The sequence below is a fragment of the Carassius auratus genome, unplaced genomic scaffold, assembly GCF_003368295.1.
Source record: "Carassius auratus strain Wakin unplaced genomic scaffold, ASM336829v1 scaf_tig00013661, whole genome shotgun sequence".
Classification (NCBI taxonomy): domain Eukaryota; kingdom Metazoa; phylum Chordata; class Actinopteri; order Cypriniformes; family Cyprinidae; genus Carassius; species Carassius auratus.
Window position 1 is genome coordinate 15,458 of NW_020524426.1, and position 19,572 is coordinate 35,029.

Sequence of the window (19,572 nt, forward strand, 5' to 3'; positions counted from 1 at the left end):
TTTTTTTTTTTCACAAGTAGAAATATATATTGTACAGTTGCAGAATGAGAGGGACAGTAGTAACGTACTGCCTAGCGCATTACACACAGACTGCTAGATTCACTTTACATGTATGCCTAAGGTTGAAAATAAATTGTTTAGTGAATGTCCCTATAAATTTTCTTTTTTATATGATTTAGTTAGATTTAGTTTATCAAAGATCATGCAACAGAAGTGTGCGAGCATGCTCGCGCTCTCTCTCTCATGCGATCTCTCTCTGTAACGTTAAGTAACTTGTGCATTGTTTTACTTACCTTATTTTCCGGACTATAAGTCACACTTTTTTTCATAGTTTGGCTGGTCTTGTGACTTCTAGTCAGGTGCGACTTATTGATCAAAATCAATTTGACATGAACCAAGAGAAATGGACCAAGAGAAAACATTACCATGTACAGCCATGAGAGGGCACTCTATGCTGCTCAGTGCTCCTGTAAGCCTACCACTGAAAACATAGAGCACCCTCCCGCGGCTGTACACGGTAATGTTTTCTCTTGGTTCTTGAAGTATTTTAGACTGATGTGACTTATACTTAGGTGCAACTCATAGTCCGAAAAATATGGTACTTGTTTTTGACACATCCGACCGAACTACAAACTTTCCAGTGATGAACTGTATATTCACTCGACCAGCTCGCCCATCTCCGCCGCATCGTGCTCAATCCATTCAGCGTGCTTTTATCAGCTCGCACACTTCAGCTATACAGGCGTTAATACTAAATGTTTAACATTTATATTCATTGCATTGATATCCCACGTAGACAATAATCTCTAATAATTCCATTCTGCTGTCTGTTGTCCTGTTGTCTGTTTCTTTGTCTTTATATGGCACCTAACACATGCTGTGTGGTATCTGCATTTGGTATCGGGCATTTTAACGACTACGACTACAGGAGCTTAGTATTGGGCCGATATCAGTATCGGCCTGATACCAGTATCGGTGCATCTATATTTACGGGTGGAAAAAGAGTGTTGGAACCTCCAGCAATTTTGGTAGCCCATGGGCTAAAATTGGTTAATGTAATGGCACTGGGCAAACCATTGGGTCACACAGAGCTTTAAGGTCTTCTATGTGGTGTCAGCATGCAAGATCACAAACATTATTATGCGAAAATTGTGCCTGTTATGAATTTACAACTGTTTGCGTTCTTATGAATAATTTTTGTACTTGTGTATCTCTTATTAACAGGAACCTGCCACCATGGGATTGCCATTACCAGCCAATGTGCTGAAGTGAGCTGGATTTTCCCTCCGGTTTAACCCCCACCCCTCCTCCAGGGGCCACTCCCCCCTCCATCCCACCGGAGGACCAGCAATCATGGCGGGAATCAAGCGCGGATATGACGGAAAAATCGCTGGACTATATGACCTGGACAAGACGCTCGGCCGTGGCCATTTCGCTGTGGTCAAACTAGCGCGTCACGTCTTCACTGGTGAAAAAGTGGCAGTCAAGGTGATTGACAAAACTAAGCTCGACACGGTCGCGACTGGTCACCTGTTCCAGGAGGTCCGTTGTATGAAACTGGTCCAGCATCCCAACATTGTTCGGCTCTACGAGGTCATCGACACGCAGACAAAACTCTACCTGATCCTGGAGCTCGGCGATGGTGGTGACATGTTTGATTACATCATGAAGCATGAGGAGGGACTGAAAGAAGAGCTGGCCAAGAAATATTTCGCCCAGATCGTGCACGCCATCTCTTACTGTCACCGGTTGCATGTGGTTCACCGTGACCTGAAGCCAGAGAATGTGGTGTTCTTTGAGAAACAGGGCCTGGTCAAGCTCACCGACTTTGGCTTCAGTAATAAGTTTCAGCCGGGAAAGAAGCTGACCACCAGCTGTGGCTCGCTGGCTTATTCTGCCCCTGAGATCCTGCTGGGAGATGAGTATGATGCACCTGCTGTGGGTAAGTGTGTTTGTAACTCTGGATAGTAACTCGGTTCAGTAATTCTTTCAAAATTAATAAATGCCTATGCACATTTTATTTCCTCATTATTTTAGTTTCTTGAAAAACAGTTTAAGGATTATAGTGATTTTGTCATGTTTTAAGGATGTTGTTTGCCATAATGTGCATAAAGGTTGTTTGAAGAAACCACCATCACAGTTATTATTGTTAACTAAAACCATTAAACATTTTTTTATTTTATTTTGCATAAAATAATCATTAACTGAACTTAAAACTATAATAAATATAACTTAAATTGATTAAAATGACATTATATTTTGTTTTCTGCTGGAGCCAGTAAAATTGTTGATGACTAAGGCAAGCAGGATAAAATCAGAAATGCACCTCAGACAAAGTTCTGGCAAATTTTGGGTTACAGACTGACATCTAATGAAAAATAGGGGTGAGAATCCATGGGTATCTCACGATTCGATTTGATTACGATTCAGAGGCCCACTATATCAGATGTTTTGTCCTGCTCTGAAAATATAACTGTGTGTACATCAATTTCATATAAAAGTATTCGAAAATTAAAGTTCATTTAACCGCAGCTGCGATTGAGCTTCAGGACAACAAACACAAAACGCACGTTAAAGTCTGTTAGTGCAAGAGCTTCATGCATCTAATAGTACTGCATTCCAAATGGCATGAATTAAAGCATGTCTAAAATAAAACATGGTGGGTGGAAGCACAGATTGTCAAGCGATTTGCACGTATCTCACAGTGCAAATTCTTTGCATTGAAGCCACCCACGTCTTTAGCGCGCATACATGCCATATGTGGGAAAAATAAACAAGCTCAGAATCGATTCTGAAATGTTTAGAATCGATTCAGAATCGTTGAAGAGAGAATCGCGATGCATCGGAGAATAAATTTTTTCTCCCACCCCTAATGAAAAATCAGTAAGAGCTCTGTACCGTATTTTTCGGACTATAAGTCACACTAGAGCTGCACGATTAATCGTTAAAAGATCGCGATCTCGATTCAGACACCCTCTCGATCTCATTTCTAAAAGACAACGATTCCCCAAGTCTGTTAAACCTTTGACAAAGTCTTACCGGATCATTCAAATCCGTGCGCACTGCCGCTGACACAGAGCGAGCTCTTACCATGTTTGGTTAAGAAACATCTTCACAAACAGTCTTTTCAACTACACAGTATTATATCTGTCTTACAGTCATTTATATTATCACAGAAATACTGGGATAAAGTTTATAGTTTAAATATAAACATTGATGTCTATATGGCAGCGATCAAAATATAACAAATCCCCTTTTGAAAGTACTGCGCTTTAAATAACGTTTGTGTCGATTGCATTGTTTCACCAATAGGTGGCGACAAGTGTCTTAATTTATTTGTCAATGAATTAATTTTTCATTCAAGAGAATCGTTCAAAAACGCTGATTCATCCAGAAATGAAACAAGTGTAGTAGGTTTATGAGTGAGTCATTGAATCAGTGATCTAAACAACTTTTTCATCATTCTAATATTAAAAAAACTGGGGTTTTAAATATATTATATATACACTACCAGTCAAAAGTTTTTGAACCATAAGATGTGTAATGTTTTTTTAAAGTCTCTTCTGCTCACCAAACTATATTTATCTGATCCAAAGTACAGCAAAAACAGTAAAGTTTTGAAATATTTTTACCATTTAAAATAACTGCTTTCACTTGAATGTATTTTAAAATGTAATTTATTTCTGTGGTGTGCAGCTGTATTTTCAGCATCATTACTCCAGTCTTCAGTGTCACATGATCTTCAGAAATCATTCTAATATGCTGTTTTGCCATTCAAAAAAAAACATTATTATTATTATTATTATTATTATGTTGAAAACAGATGAGTAGATTTTTTTCAGGTTTCTTTGATAGAAAGTTCAGAAGAACAATAATTGTGTGTAATAGAAATATTTTGTTATAAATGTCTTTGTCACACTTGATCAATTTAAAGAATCCTTGCAAAATAAAAGAATTAATTTATATACTTGTGATAATGATAATGTTAATAGTAATAATAATAATAAAGAATCGTAGGAGAATCGTGATCTCTATATGAGATCAAAAAATCATGATTCTCAATTTATCCAGAATCGTGCAGCCCTAAGTCACACCTGAGTATAAGTCGCATCAGTCCAAAAATACGTCATGATGAGGAAAGAAACATAAATAAGTCGCACTGGACTATAAGTCGCATTTATTTAGAACCAATAGAAAACATTACTGTCTACATGTTTTCAGTGTAGACTACAGGAGCACTGAGCAGCATAGAGCGCCCTCTCGTGGGCTGTACACGGTAATGTTTTCTCTTGGTTCATGTCTCTTAGTTCATTTCTCTTGGTTCATGTCAAATAAATGTTGATAAAGTCGCACCTGACAAGTCACAGGACCAGCCAAACTATTAAAAAAAGTGCGACTTAAGCACTATTTGGACGGGACTAGTTTTCTAAACTACGTTTGAGTTTGATTCTTACCACCTGACGTCTGTGATTTTCATGTACCAATTCGGACGGGACTAACATCTCCGTGTTTATCACAGAGGTGGGAGGGTCTGATTTGTGCATCTGGGCATCACAGAGATCACGCGCTCTGTATGCGTGCATTGCATTCATTCAGAATGATTGCCTTAGTATTATTACACAATAAATACTAAATGGCTAGTATAACAAAACTATGTTAATGTGTGGTTCCTTTAGTTTAACTTGTTTTCCTTTTTTTTTTTTTTAATTTTTGTTTATTAAATGTAATTAAAACATTATGTAACTGAGTACATAAATGAACGTGAGTAATCTTACCCGATGCTGATATTACAATTGCCGGTATTAACAGTTTATGCGATCTTGCTCTTGATTTTATTTTTTTTATTATTATTTATTTGCCGCTAAGCAAATATATCAAACATCCGCGCGGTAAGAGCATCTACGGTAATTCACGTTGGCCAAAACACACAAGGAAATGCGTTGTGAAATAAAATATCACCGGCAATCACAGACATTCGCATTCGGACGGGATTAGTTTTCTCAGAGGATCACTGAGTTTGCTGAAAAACAGTAGGTAATTTGCTCTGGAATTATCACAGAGGTTGTGTGAGAAAAACACAGACGTGGCAGATTCGGACAGGATTAAAATCACCAAGTACGTCTGTGAAACACAGATTTCTCTAACGACCCCCAGTAAAACTAGTCCCGTCCGAATAGGGCTTTATAGTCTGGAAAATACGAAAATTGAGAGATGAGATCTTACAGTGATCACTATAGCCCCTTTCACACTGCCATTCCGGCAAATACAGGGGTAAAGTGTTCCTGTAATTGTTCCCTGGTCGCTAGATTTGGCACTTTCACACTGCCAGTGATGACCCGGTATATGTGCATGCTTTCACACACAACCCGTGAAGATCCCGTAACGACACGTGACATCAGCGCGTGACATGTAATGTACGAGTCGACAACGCTTGGCACGTTATACTTTAACTGAAGCAAGCAAACGATCTCTGCGTCAGCGCGGAAAGTGAGGAACTAACTGATCTCTGCTTTATTACAGTTTGCACATATGTTTTCGTCGCGAATGTTGATCTTCCTTCAAAACAGCCGGTAAAAGAGTCGCGCGATAACGCGCGTCATCACTTCGATACGGAATTAGATCTGGCTTTTGTTCACACAGCGCTCGTTCCGGATCGATTACCGCAATGTTACTATGTCCCCGACCCGGGTTCGATTCGGTAATCAATTCCGGGACGTGGTTGCTTTCACACAGAAGGCGACCAGGCAATGTTACGGGAATATTGCGGGTCCGACGTGCAGTGTGAAAGGGGCTTATTACAGGTTACATTGTCAAAAAAACAAAACAAAAATTATTTATCACACTGTAAAAAAAAACGCAACAAAAACAATGTGCATTTGGTAATGTTTTTATAAAAAAAATTATGAAGTGCCACATACTGCCAGAGAGTATATTTGCTTTTCAATCATGCCATCTGCTGTGTGGAAAAAATAAATCAATAAACCGGGCCGAGTTTTTGTACCAAACATTTGTGTTGGTGTGAACGTGCTTGTACAATTGCAAGGAATTTGCCAAATCCAATTTCCAAGAAATGAAAAATGAATTTAGCGTGAAAATAGCATGTTAGCTGTTTCTACATACATGCATTTGCCGTACGGTAAACTGTCCCAGTATGAGCAGTCTGATCAGTGGTTTAACCACAGCATGATCTGTTGATTTATTGAATTATCTGTCACTGTAACGCATCTCTATACTGCTGCCAAAATCACGACTTAACCTCTTTATCAGAAAACATGTCAGAACAACCCCCTTAACCCTAGATAGGCCAAGTGTGGTTCTTGTCAGTTATGAAGAGGAACTGTCATTTGAGCTTCAAGTTCTGCATCATTAGACTATGGCTTCCTGAAGTGCGTTGGTGGATTCCTTTCATCAATGCTGTGTTAGCTCCTCAAGATAATTAACACAAGCGTACAAGTTTATGCGGGCTGGGACCTAGCCTTCCCAAGGTTTAGAGGTGGTAGAGGCGTTAGACATGTCAGGGTATGCAAAGCTCCAATCCATCAACTGGCCATTGCCGGCAAATGAAGATTTATTTCTAAGTAGCTAAAGCATCTCCTGCTTTGCCTCACTAAGACCAAGATGATAAAAAATATTTAAAAATTTGTTTTAGCTCTTGATATGAAACATGCAAATCAGATAATGCCTCCTCATTTAATGAGTTGCTTGAGCCATGATCACTGATGATGAAGATTAAAACTGTACATAACCTCCATATTAAAAAAAAATAAAAATAAATTTGAATAAAAACATACCAATGATTTGATCAGTACTATATCACAGGTGTACATGCTAATTTTCCTAGTTTTAAATGTAGAATATATTTAATATTCACTTACTTTAATATAAAAAAACTAACTTTATCAACTAGTCACTAATAAAAATTGCTACATTAATGAAAAACATTTTTCAAAATGAATACCTATTTTTCATCATTTATACTGTTGGGGTGCCAAACCTCATTTGTATCATTTAAAATAGTTTTTGGTGTTTTGTCTTTGTTTATTTTGGAGAAATGTAGAATTTTAGGCAATTTTAAGACATTTATTGGTTATCTGACATTGATAGCTTGTAACAGTGTCATGAACTGTACAAGGTTTTAAATGGGTGTAGTTTTCTTCCTCACCACAAGGGGGTCATAGTGTGCTCCATGGGTGCTATAAAAGCTGAGGAAGTAGTAGAGTGAGACAGAGGACAGCATGGTGTGCCTTGTGTTACTTCTCTGTACTGGGAGATCATCCTTATTGAGAAACTTGGTTGTTTGCTGCTCAATTAAGGATTTTGGTTATGGGCTTCCTTTTCCTTATACCTCAACTCATGCTATGGGAATAATGTGGAGGTGCTATCATTGAAGAAGAGACTGATGTACCTGGGCCTATGGGACACTTCATGTTATGTGTCTGGACTTTATCACAACAATCAGTATTCTTTACAATTATAAGGGTTTCTGTGGTTTATTTTACCTTGGGTTAATGTTTGATTTCTACTACTGTTGTTTTATTTCATTTTTGTGTTTTTTGTGTATGGTAGCAATGGAAATCTATGTAGTATAGAACTGTATTGACAAGTGTTGGTTTTGGATATGTTATGTTTGAATGAAAACAAGAACTTAATTGGCAAACATGTTTGAGAGAAATCTTTATTGATGTAGCTGAGTGTAATATGAAGAAATACAGTTGATCCCTCCTTCTAAAAATTGTATAGCTGTTTTTTTTTTGTTTGAGAGAAAGAGAATCAGTTATAGATGGCGCCCGAACAGGGACAAATCTGTATTCATTCTTAATTACTCTGGTATGCAGAATAAGAAATGGAAGACTTAAGTCCTGGTGAGAAGGATGAGAGCGTGCCCAATCCTGATTTTACAGCTGGCCCATTTGTGACACGTAGAGAACCTGTTAAAGAACTCATAAATACATTGAGTGAGCTGTATATTAATTCTGAAGAGGACGATTCCATTGCAGATCCAGATCCACCACCTCATTCTACAACGCCTCTACTACCTGATGAAAGGGAGGAAGCTGACTTGAACTTGTCCCTACAGGCAGTAATAGAGGAGTTAAAAGGACGGGTTGTCAGCCTGGAGAAGTGCAGTGCAGATTGTATTCAGAAGGTGAGCCAGTGCTGTTCACAAGCAGATCTTGATGTTCAGTGTAGATCCCTGGAGGAAAAGTTGGCCTATCACATCGACAGAGAGTGTGACAGAGTTAAACAAATCGTAGAACTGAGTATACAAGACTTGGGGAAGTCTATGGTCGACTGTCTAAAAAGGAGAGATCTACAGATTGATAACAAGCTAAGGTCGTGGGTACCAGTAACATCAACTCCAGTATCTATATCTGCTCCTGAGCAGTATTCGACCATAACACGTCCAGGTGTGAGGAAGACCCATGCCATTCCATCATCTCAGCATTTATTAGCCAACACTGAAACTGTACCTGCACCCACGTATCTTCCCCCTGTTAAAGTAGAGTTTCCCCATTTTGGAAGTGAGGGAGAGACTGATCCGGTGTCTTTTGTCGAGCGGTGTGAAGAATATTTGGCCATTCGACCCTTGAGTGACTCTGAAATTCTCGCTGCTCTTACTTCAGTATTGAAGGGTACGGCAAAAGATTGGTGGTTAGCAGAGAAAAGAACTGTATTGACATGGAATCAGTTTAAAGAAATATTTCTTCGCTCATTTTTAAATGACGATTATGAAGCTGAAGCTGAAAGAAGGCTGCTGGAGAGGAAACAGGGGTCTAAAGAGAGTATACGTGACTTTGCATTCCATTACAGGGCATTGTGCCTAAGATGGAAGAAGGACATGCCAGAGAGAGAAATGGTACAAGCCATATTAAGAAACTGTAATCCTCGTCTTGCCAGCTTGTTACGTGGAACAGTGAGAGATGTTAGTGAATTGGTCAGGATAGGGACCCAAATTGAGAAAGATTTTGAAGAATCCAAACGATATTGGAGCCAGGCTAATTCTGAGTTGCAGAAGAAAAAGACTCCTAATGATCGAGACCCTGTCCATAAATTGACCCATGCTAACACTCGTGTAGTTCAGTCTGTTTCAATTCCAAGTCAGTCTGAATTGAAAATGGTGACTTTACCCATATTACTAAGAGGTCGATATTTTCAGGCAATGGTAGATACTGGGAGCACCCTCTCTCTAATTCAAGAGTCCTGCTGGAATCAGCTTAAAGGACAGGAGCAGTGGAACCCAAGCAAAGGACAGACATTCATGTTAGCCAATGGGCAAATGCATGCTTCCATAGGCATGTCAAACTGGGAATGTGAGCTGCAAGGACAAAAGCTAAAGTTAATGTTGTATGTGTTAAGAGATTCAGATCTGACAGTACCAATAATTCTGGGAATGGATTTCTTAACTTCAGCTGGGATTATGCTGGATTTCCGGAGGGCCCAGTATGGCATAATATCTCAAGAGGAAAACGAGAGCGAGAAGTTTCCCCTTTTGCCAGCCAAATCTCTTTCCGACTCCTTGGTGTCCTTTTACCTGGCTTTGTCTAATGAAGAAGTAACATCAAAAGTCCCAAGGGATGTTCAACAGCTAGCTCTCCAAGCAGATACCACCTCAGAGTTCCAGAATCACTTAGAGAAGTTGATGAGTGAATGGCCTATGGTTTGCACAAATGTGGTAGGACACTCTTCTGTAATCAAGCACTGCATCAACACTATAGATGAAATTCCTATCCGTAGGAGAGCCTACCGTGTATCTATGGAGAAACAACGATTCATTGACAAAGAGATAAAGGAGATGTTAGCCAATAATATAATTCGACCTTCCAACTCCCCATGGGCTTCTCCTGTTGTTATTGTTCCCAAGAAGGATGGTGGATCTAGGTTTTGTGTAGATTTTCGTGGATTGAACTCAAAAACTCATTTGGATGCTTATCCGATGCCCCAAATCCAGGACATTGTGGGATCTTTACATGGAGCAAGAATATTCAGTACATTAGATCTGAAAAGTGGATACTGGCAGGTGGAGCTGGAGCCAGAAAGTATACGTAAAACTGCTTTTGTGACATCTTCAGGGCTATTTGAGTTTTTGCGTCTACCTTTTGGCCTCAAAAATGCTGCAGCCTCCTTTCAGCGTTTAATGGAATGTGCACTGCGCAAAATCAAGGGAAAGTGCTGTTTTGTATATATAGATGATATTGTGGTATACTCAAAGGATGAGAATGAACACCTGCTACACCTCGGACAAGTATTCCGCTGCCTCCATCAAGCTGGTCTGACGTTAAATCTTAAAAAGTGTAACCTGATGAAAAAGTATCTTACTTTTCTGGGCCATGTGATCTCAGGCGAAGGCATTAAGACTGATCCTGCTAAGATCGTATCAGTAAGTCAGTTTCCTGTGCCTCAGTCTCTGAAGGATGTGCAACGGTTTTTAGGACTTGCTGGGTGGTATCATCGATTTGTACCCCGATTTTCAGAAAAAGCGGCCCCTCTACATGCTTTAAAAAGGAAGGGAGCCACTTGGGCTTGGACAGAATCTTGTCAAGAGGCATTTGAAATAATTAAGAATGATCTAACTCAAACCCCTGTCCTGATTTCCCCAGACTTTACCAAGCAATTTAAGGTCCAGACAGATGCCAGTGAGAAAGGGCTGGGAGCAGTTTTGACTCAGGACATAGAAGGAGAGGAACACGTTATAGCTTATGCTTCTCGTTTACTTCAGGGGGCTGAAAGAGCCTACTCTGTATCTGAGAAAGAGTGCTGTGCTGTTTTGTGGGCTGTGGAGAAGTGGCGACCCTACTTGGAAGGTAGACCATTTGAAGTTATAACTGATCACGCAGCGTTGACTTGGGTTTTTAATCACCCCAAACCATCATCAAGATTGACCCGTTGGGCTATACGGCTGCAGGAGTTCGAATTTACAGTTCGATATCGCAAAGGTCAATGCAATGTGGTCCCGGATACATTATCCCGAAGTCTGGAAGATAAAGCGATGGTGAACATGGTACGGCAGGTGAGGTCTGCAAGTTCACTAGTAACACCCTCAAGTCTACCTGTGGATTGGGAGGAAATTGCCAAAGCGCAGCAAGAGGATACTGAAATAAAGGAACTAGTTGATAAGACATGCACTCAAGCAGATATCGATCCATTAAGAATCCATTATGTGGTAAAGAATGGCTTTTTATTCCGCAGTGTCCCTGATGGACAGAAAGGTCAGAAATTTCAGTTGGTGGTACCAGAATGTTTACGTGAAGACTTCTTGAAATACGCCCATGACAGTCCTTTGAGTGGTCACTTTGGTCGGCTCAAAACCCTTTTGAGATTGTTGGATATGGTGTATTGGCCCAGTTTACGCTCGGATGTTTGGAAGCACTGTAAAGAGTGTCAAGTGTGCCAAATGTATAAACCCTCTATATCCAAGTTGTCTGGTTACTTGCAGAACACCCCAGTGGTGGAGCCAGGATATATGCTTGGAGTTGACCTGATGGGACCATTTCCTAAAAGTCCAAGGCAAAACGAGTATCTTTTGGTGGTAGTAGACTACTGCTCAAAATGGGTTGAGTTGTTTCCTCTTCGTGTAGCTAAAGCGCCACAAATAGCTCATATCCTGGTAAATGAGATTTTTACTCGATGGGGTACTCCACTCTATTTGGTTTCTGATAGAGGTGCACAGTTTACCTCGCACCTCTTGAATTTAGTATGCAAGCAATGGGGGGTAACCCAAAAACTTACCACTGCCAGTCATCCTCAAACTAATCTCACGGAGCGTATTAACCGTACGCTTAAAACTATGATAGCCTCCTACGTAAATGAACATCATCGTCATTGGGATCGATGGTTTGCGGAATTCCGATTTGCCATTAATACAGCCTGGCAAGAAAGCACTAGATTTACACCTGCCGAAATCGCTTTAGGGCGAAAACTGAAAGGACCAGTAGAGCGAGCCCTGTCAAGTCCACCTGACCCCAGTAACCCTGCTTATGCAGTACTGGAACGGTATGAGAACCTACTGAAGTCGGTGAGAGAGAATGTGGAGCAAGCTCAAAGGAAGCAAAGGCATTATTATAACCTTCGGAGAAAACCTGCTAAGTATCAAGTTGGGGAGCTGGTATGGGTGCGCACTCATCCCTTGTCACGGGCCAGTGAAGGTTTCATGTCAAAACTAGCTGCCAAGTGGAAAGGTCCAGCCAAAATTCTAAAGTGTTTGGGTCCAGTTAATTGTTCTGTTGCATTCTTGGATTACCCTGACCATCCAGACACGTTTCATGTACAGAATCTGAAGCCTTTCCATGGTTATGTTAAGCCTTCCAATGAGGGGAAGGGTATGTAACAGTGTCATGAACTGTACAAGGTTTTAAATGGGTGTAGTTTTCTTCCTCACCACAAGGGGGTCATAGTGTGCTCCATGGGTGCTATAAAAGCTGAGGAAGTAGTAGAGTGAGACAGAGGACAGCATGGTGTGCCTTGTGTTACTTCTCTGTACTGGGAGATCATCCTTATTGAGAAACTTGGTTGTTTGCTGCTCAATTAAGGATTTTGGTTATGGGCTTCCTTTTCCTTATACCTCAACTCATGCTATGGGAATAATGTGGAGGTGCTATCATTGAAGAAGAGACTGATGTACCTGGGCCTATGGGACACTTCATGTTATGTGTCTGGACTTTATCACAACAATCAGTATTCTTTACAATTATAAGGGTTTCTGTGGTTTATTTTACCTTGGGTTAATGTTTGATTTCTACTACTGTTGTTTTATTTCATTTTTGTGTTTTTTTGTGTATGGTAGCAATGGAAATCTATGTAGTATAGAACTGTATTGACAAGTGTTGGTTTTGGATATGTTATGTTTGAATGAAAACAAGAACTTAATTGGCAAACATGTTTGAGAGAAATCTTTATTGATGTAGCTGAGTGTAATATGAAGAAATACAGTTGATCCCTCCTTCTAAAAATTGTATAGCTGTTTTTTTTTTGTTTGAGAGAAAGAGAATCAGTTATAAGCTAGCCTAACATTGCACTGCATTGTGGTTGTGTGTAGCACATACTGCTCTGCACATACTTCTATTTGTTGTTTTGTATGTAACTAGATTACAAGACTAAAAATATGTTATATGATGCAGACAGATGTAATTCCCTTCATTAATTAATGTTGAACTTAGCTAATTGATGTAGTAGCTTTAACAAAATACTTAATGGCTTGCATTGACCCTCAGTATTGAATTGCTCATTTTGCAAACACTTTTAAAAAGAGAGATATGGAACATACCCAGGCTTAATGGATGCAGAGCTCCCTGCAGTAATGGAAACACATGCCAAGATGTCCTAACCTTGGCTTCTCCATCTTCATAAAAGTGATGAGCAGTGGGATTCATTTTCAATATAATTAAATAGTTTCCAGGGGTTATTTGGAGAATCTAGAAAGGGGCCCAACTAAATATATTTTGTTAGATCCTAATGTTGGGCAGAAATGTATTATCATACATTTTTGTACAATAAGCCTAAAAATAAATCACATCGGCTGTATTCATAATTAGGGCTGTCACTTTTAGTTCGAAAATCGATTGCACAATCGATCGGACCAACCAAAAAAAGTTTCGAAAATGAAAATAGGGAATCGATTTTAACCAAATAATGTACACTATTAATTTTAAAATAATTAAACAATTAAAAAATATTGATGTAACAAAACTCACAACCAAGCAGAAAAAGAAAATAAAGAATTCCGAAAGTGCAGTATGCGTTGTGAAAGCTAGACAGTCCTCTTATGCTGCGTTCACACCAAACACCAATAGAGCGTCTGGCGTAAATAATTTCAATAATAAGTCAATGTAAGGGCGCGTTTACGCGTGTCTGAAGGTCTCGCGGCTCGGTAGACGCGAATTAGCCTCATTCGCGCATCTAGTTACAGGAGATTCTGAGTTATGAAAAGGACCATTGCAAGCTGACAGCGACCGGCTTTTGTGGTGGAAAATTGGCAGTAATATCCCCCACCTTGCGCAGCTGTACCCGAGTGTCCCTGGGACATCAGTGCGGTTGGAGCGCGTCTTCTCAACAGCTGGACATATAGTGAGTAGGGATGTCAAATTTCGATTATTTCCATGATCGATCGTCGTTTAAATTAACGATCAATTAATCGATTAATCGTTAACCATAATACTGCAAAATGCGTCTATTGCAGGCACACAGTCAGCGGTATGACAGGATGTGCAAAAGCCACACACACACACAAAACGCTTTCTCACTTGAATTAAAGAGGTTTTAGTCTGAATAAAATGCTAGTAGCAGGATTATAAAATGAATAGATGCGATTATGATCATTTGATAAAATGAAGAGAGCGCGCCATACTTTTGAGGTCATTTTACTTTGTTGACAGTTTCCAATCCCGCACGGAGAACGCTGAACGCGCCTCTTTAAATGGTTTTGTGGTGCTCGTTGTTGTATTTTAAAGCACAATTGCGATGTTTTCAACTGACATTATTGTATAAAATTATCCGAAATGTGGAGCGCGTGTGACTGCGCTGCACATTAAGTGAACTACATCGGCGCTGCTGCACCAAAACACACTGTTGCTCACATTAATTTGATCCTGCTGGATTCTGTCCTAGAAAATGTCAGATTTTTAAAAATCCGGCATACAGCGCATTAGATCGTGACAGTGCATGCGTGCAGACGAGGATGAGCGAGCGCGGATTTGGCTAGATTTATTTGGAGGTTATTGCTCATGTCTCATTCGGCACAAATCGAAATGTTTCCATATTCGCAATGTATTTGAATGTTAAACTATTATTTATAATGTAAACTAGGCTTGTACTTAACACGCATTCGCATATAGACGGAAAAGATGATCCTCTTCATATGAGCAAAACGTCCTTGGCATAACAGCAGAGAGGACCGGTATACTACGGTCTATTTAAACTGAATGTGTCGGTCACAGCGCCTATGAATCGCTGTTTTGAATCCAGCAATTATTTATTTAGAAATGATAAGATCTGATTATGACAAGTGTGGTATAAAAGCTTTGTTTATTAGAGGAATAATAGGTTAACTGGAAAATGTTAGATCGCGACCATGCTTTTGGACCCCATAGTCTTCATTTACGCGGCTTTGTTCTGGTTTGCCGGTTGGTCACGAATTTCCACAAATTCAGTATATTTAGGCATTGTTTCTTTTCCTAAATCTTCATAGTCTAACCCTCTAATTTCCCAGGTTTATTTTATTATCTTTCGCTTTTAATAACTGTTTTCGCATCTCTTACTGTGGTAAACATGGGAAGGGAAATTAAAGATTTCATGAATTAAGAATTCGTTCGATTTATTAATTTGTTCCCTTATTTCACTTAAATCATGGGTTATTTAGGGAACAAAATTAATGAAACATGGACAATTGCCACATTAATAATTCGTAGGAATGAATTAACAAGTTGTAGGAATGAATAGACTACCTGTCCTGTCACTGTGTCCCGCAGCCCTGCAAAGCGCACGATATAAAACAGTTATCTGATGAAATGATTAGTAACTACATTTCTATTGCATTTAATGTTGAAGAACTTTTGTTGTTTCTATTTTAATGTACTTTAAAGTTTAAATCACATTAAAAGCTTAATTTGTACATTGTGAATGAATGATGATGCTTTTATATATCGTCACCGTCACTCACAGCCGCTCGCACGTGTTGAGTGCGCATGAGCCGCACGCAGCCCAACATTGAATCGGTTAACCGACCATCGATAGCCTTAATCGATTGCATCTCTTATCGACAATTAATCGATCATCGATTAATCGTTGACATCCCTAATAGTGAGTAAAAAACGCTCTGCTCTGGCCCCTGAAAATGTTGATCGACTTGTTTTCCTGTCCAATACATTTGTAATGTCCCTAACCTTTTTGCGCGTTTCATGCCTGTTTAGTGCCGCCTAGCCTAAGTGTCGGTTACCTTCAATAAAAAAAAATCACACATGGCCTGTTCTCAAGTCCATTTAAAGTTTCATTTTTTGAACAGTTGTTTGAAATGGATTAGATCATTATTTAAAATCTTGGAGATTTTTGAAATGCCTAAATCATAAATGCAGTCGGGTTGATGTTTTTCTTTTGTTATGGCAGCCGTCCCCTCTGCATATATATTTTTCTAGAGAATGTTGCACTCCTGTTGCTTTTTGTTATTCTGCCAGAAACTTCATGTCAATAAATAAGAATAACTGCTGACTTGTGCGTTTCCAGCGCTCGCTTTACGTTGTCCGTTATTTGACGTTGAAAAAGGAAACAGTTTTTTTTAGACATGGAAAATCGATTTTACAATCGATTCAATGGACACGTATGTCTTAAAAATCGAAAATGATTTTTTCACAAAAGTGACAGCCCTATTCATAATCTATCATTTGTCCTTGAAACAGACTGCTACTAGTTGGATGGTCGACTTTCCTGAACAATACTTAATTTATTTCTACTACAGTTTTACCTTTTCATTGAAATTCTTAAGCCATCTACGGTACTATGGATGAATGACTTGAAAAATGAATGAACTTTTGCACTAAAGAGAAAAACTAGGCTTGTGAAGTTTTCCATCATTTGAAACGATGGCAACTCTAAAAAGGAATTTGACTTTTCCACTCCAGTTAGTTATATCTGATTAAAAAGAATCATGCATGTTTGATCTTGTTTGTTTCCTTCAGATGTTGCTTCTGAACTCAAGCATAAGTCAAACACAAGTTAACCTATTAACACCTGAACTAGTCTTTTGTCAGAGAAAGCATGCACAACAGGATTTGAAAACATTTCCTGTTTATATATATATATATATATATATATATATATATAAACAGGAAATGTTTTCAAATCCTATATATATAAATGTGTGTAGTGTTATTCTAAACTTAAATATTATTTATAAATGCAAAAAATTAGACCTCATATGAATTGTGTGTAAAATTGTTTGCACATTTCCAGGCCTTCACTGGATTGATGCTAAGAATAGACTTCAGTGTTTATCTAGTACTGTCTGTTTAGTTAGTTTTTAAAGCAAAAGCCTCGGACACAGACTGTGATTATTAGACTAGCATGCATTTATTTCTATATGAGTTAATGTAATCTCATGGCTTTTATGCAGGGTGACATACCTGCCTCTGACAAACAAATTAAAAATTCTGTCTGTAGTATTGGCCCTATTTCAAATCAAATGAGATCACAGAAGTATGTGTAACCAGCAGCACATGGCAAATTGCATCCTTAGATGTTGTTAATTAAATAGTGTCCTTATAAAGTGAGGGCAAACTAGTGGCTTCTTTGCATCAACATTATGTCCTTGTAATATGAAATATTTATTATTTATAGTAAAGCTCAAATTTTCCATGTTTTCATTTAGCTCCGTAGTGTTGACTTTGGTTTGATTTGTTGTATGATAATCTAAACAAGGGAAACACAAACTGAATTCCAGAACCATGAACACTGATGTCTGTAGATTCAGTCTTGACCATGGTTGGTTGGTTTATTGGCTCCATGACAGTAGAGTTCGCAAGTCTCTTGGTTTGTTTGAAACATTGCATTCCTGCATTATTATGCTTTCAAAAGTCAAATGTATCAATAAGACTATACTGACTAATATATATATTCGGCATTTGTTCTTCAAGTTCAGCCAAATGAGGAAAATGTCACTTTTTGCACAGACAAGTCACTTCTGAACACTTTGTAGTGTCCTCATGTGTGATGTTTCTTTTATAGCTGCATCTATCCAAAAACAAGGCTGTCCTGCTCCACTTCACAGGTGCCGAGTGAAATGAGAGTTTTAAAATGACAGGACATGCATTTAAAAACACTTTATTCAAAAGGAAGAGCCGCTCTTTCCGTGCATCATATGTCATTACATTATTTCTGCGTCATTGCACATGCAGTCCTTTCAGTTTCATGGTTCAATCCGATCGAGTGTTTACATGCATGCTCAATCATATTAAAAGAGGAATAAACCACCCCATTCAAAAGGATTGGAATTTCATTCGGATCAAGCTCAATCGGATCGATTAAAGTGTTTATATGAAAATTTTTCAATCCAATTGAGCCGTCAATCCGATTAAAAATTGATTATTTGGGTGCATGTAAACGTAGCCACTGAAAACTGAAGTGCAGCTTTTGTGTGAGAATGTTCTCACCTTTCTTCCACACTTCCAGCAGATTCCCTCAGCTCAAGTCGACAGCTCAGGTTCACCTCCTAGAGTGTCTCATGCCTGCTATAAATTACTTTAACTAAAGTTAACTTTCATCAAAGCATCATGAAATGGCATGTATGCTAGTTACTGCAGAATTTTAATGGTTTCACTTTTAAATTTAGTAAAATGAAACCAAAATTAAACATTTTTAATTTCCACATTATGCCACAATATCTTTAGTAAGAAAAATGTAAATCGAATTTACAAGTGCATGATTTACACAAGTAGTTTGGATGGCTTTTAATGTATTTGCAATGTAACCATTATCACAAAGTTTAATACATTAATATGGCATTTTTACTATATGTTTTTGACCTACTTGGTTAGGTCAAAAATGCCAGTACTTTTGTCAATGCTATTTTTAAACTAACAATACCATTCTTGCTACAGTATAGGAAGTTCAAAGTGCCAACTTTGAACTACTGTCTGAATTACAGGCTGCTGCTTTCAAACAATTGGCATGTGCTTTACAAAGAATTATGGTAGGGATGCAACGCTACCATTTTTTCAGAACCGTTCTGATCCGATACCGAAAATTCGGAGTATCTGCCAATTAGGGATGCACCAGTTGACCGGCCATAAATCGTAATTGGCCGGTTTTTGCTCAAGATACGCAATCGGCCGATTTTTCCGGAAGTGCTCTCACGAGCACAGACTACATTCTAATCATTCCCTATGTCATTTGTGTGGAAGTATATCGAAATCTGTGAGCATGACACGGGCAGCTGTTAAGCACTGCAGAGCTACACGTTTGAGGCACAGATAGCAGGAAGTGAACAGTCGTTGTTGTACTGACATACAAAATAAGAGCCTTCCCTGCATGCACTGAAGCTGCAAGAGCGTACTGTACCTGTTCGTGCCCTGCAAAAGTATAGACAGTGAAGGGATGTTCTGCTCAACTTCTCGCGTGTTGGATGAGAAACGAAACAGACTAAACTGTGACAAAACTGAAATGTATTTTTTTTTTTTTAGTAGAACTTGCATACACGTTTGAAAAGCCAGAAGTAAATGTCAGTTCTGTATAGGATGAGTATTTTTATTTTACCTTAAAATTACATTGACAAATCACCTGCTGTAGCACACTCAAAAAAGTGTTTCATTCATCCAATTAAAGAATTTTAGGGTCATGATTCACATCTTTATTTTTTAACTTGAGACAAAAGTTATTTATTTTTCATAGGCTCAAGTAAAAAAAATATATAGATATGAATCATTACCCTATTTTTTTTATTTTTTTTTATTGGATGAATAAAACACTTGGCATCTTTGTTTTATTCGCACCAACATTATTTGATTTTAAAATTTTGGAATAATGTATTTATATATATATATATAGATATATATAGATATATAGATAGAGAGAGAGAGAGAGAGAGAGAGA

The 19,572-nt window shown here is 38.6% G+C and overlaps 1 protein-coding gene across 1 annotated transcript in view; it reads left to right on the forward strand.

The window, feature by feature from the left end:
- LOC113074096 (SNF-related serine/threonine-protein kinase) overlaps positions 1-19,572 on the forward strand; it is a 60,317-nt gene that overhangs the window by 14,458 nt on the left and 26,287 nt on the right. The window contains exon 2 of the mRNA XM_026246819.1: positions 1,225-1,942. Coding sequence (XP_026102604.1) covers positions 1,354-1,942 — 589 coding nt within the window. The 5' untranslated portion in view covers positions 1,225-1,353. The remainder of the gene's footprint in view (positions 1-1,224; positions 1,943-19,572) is intronic.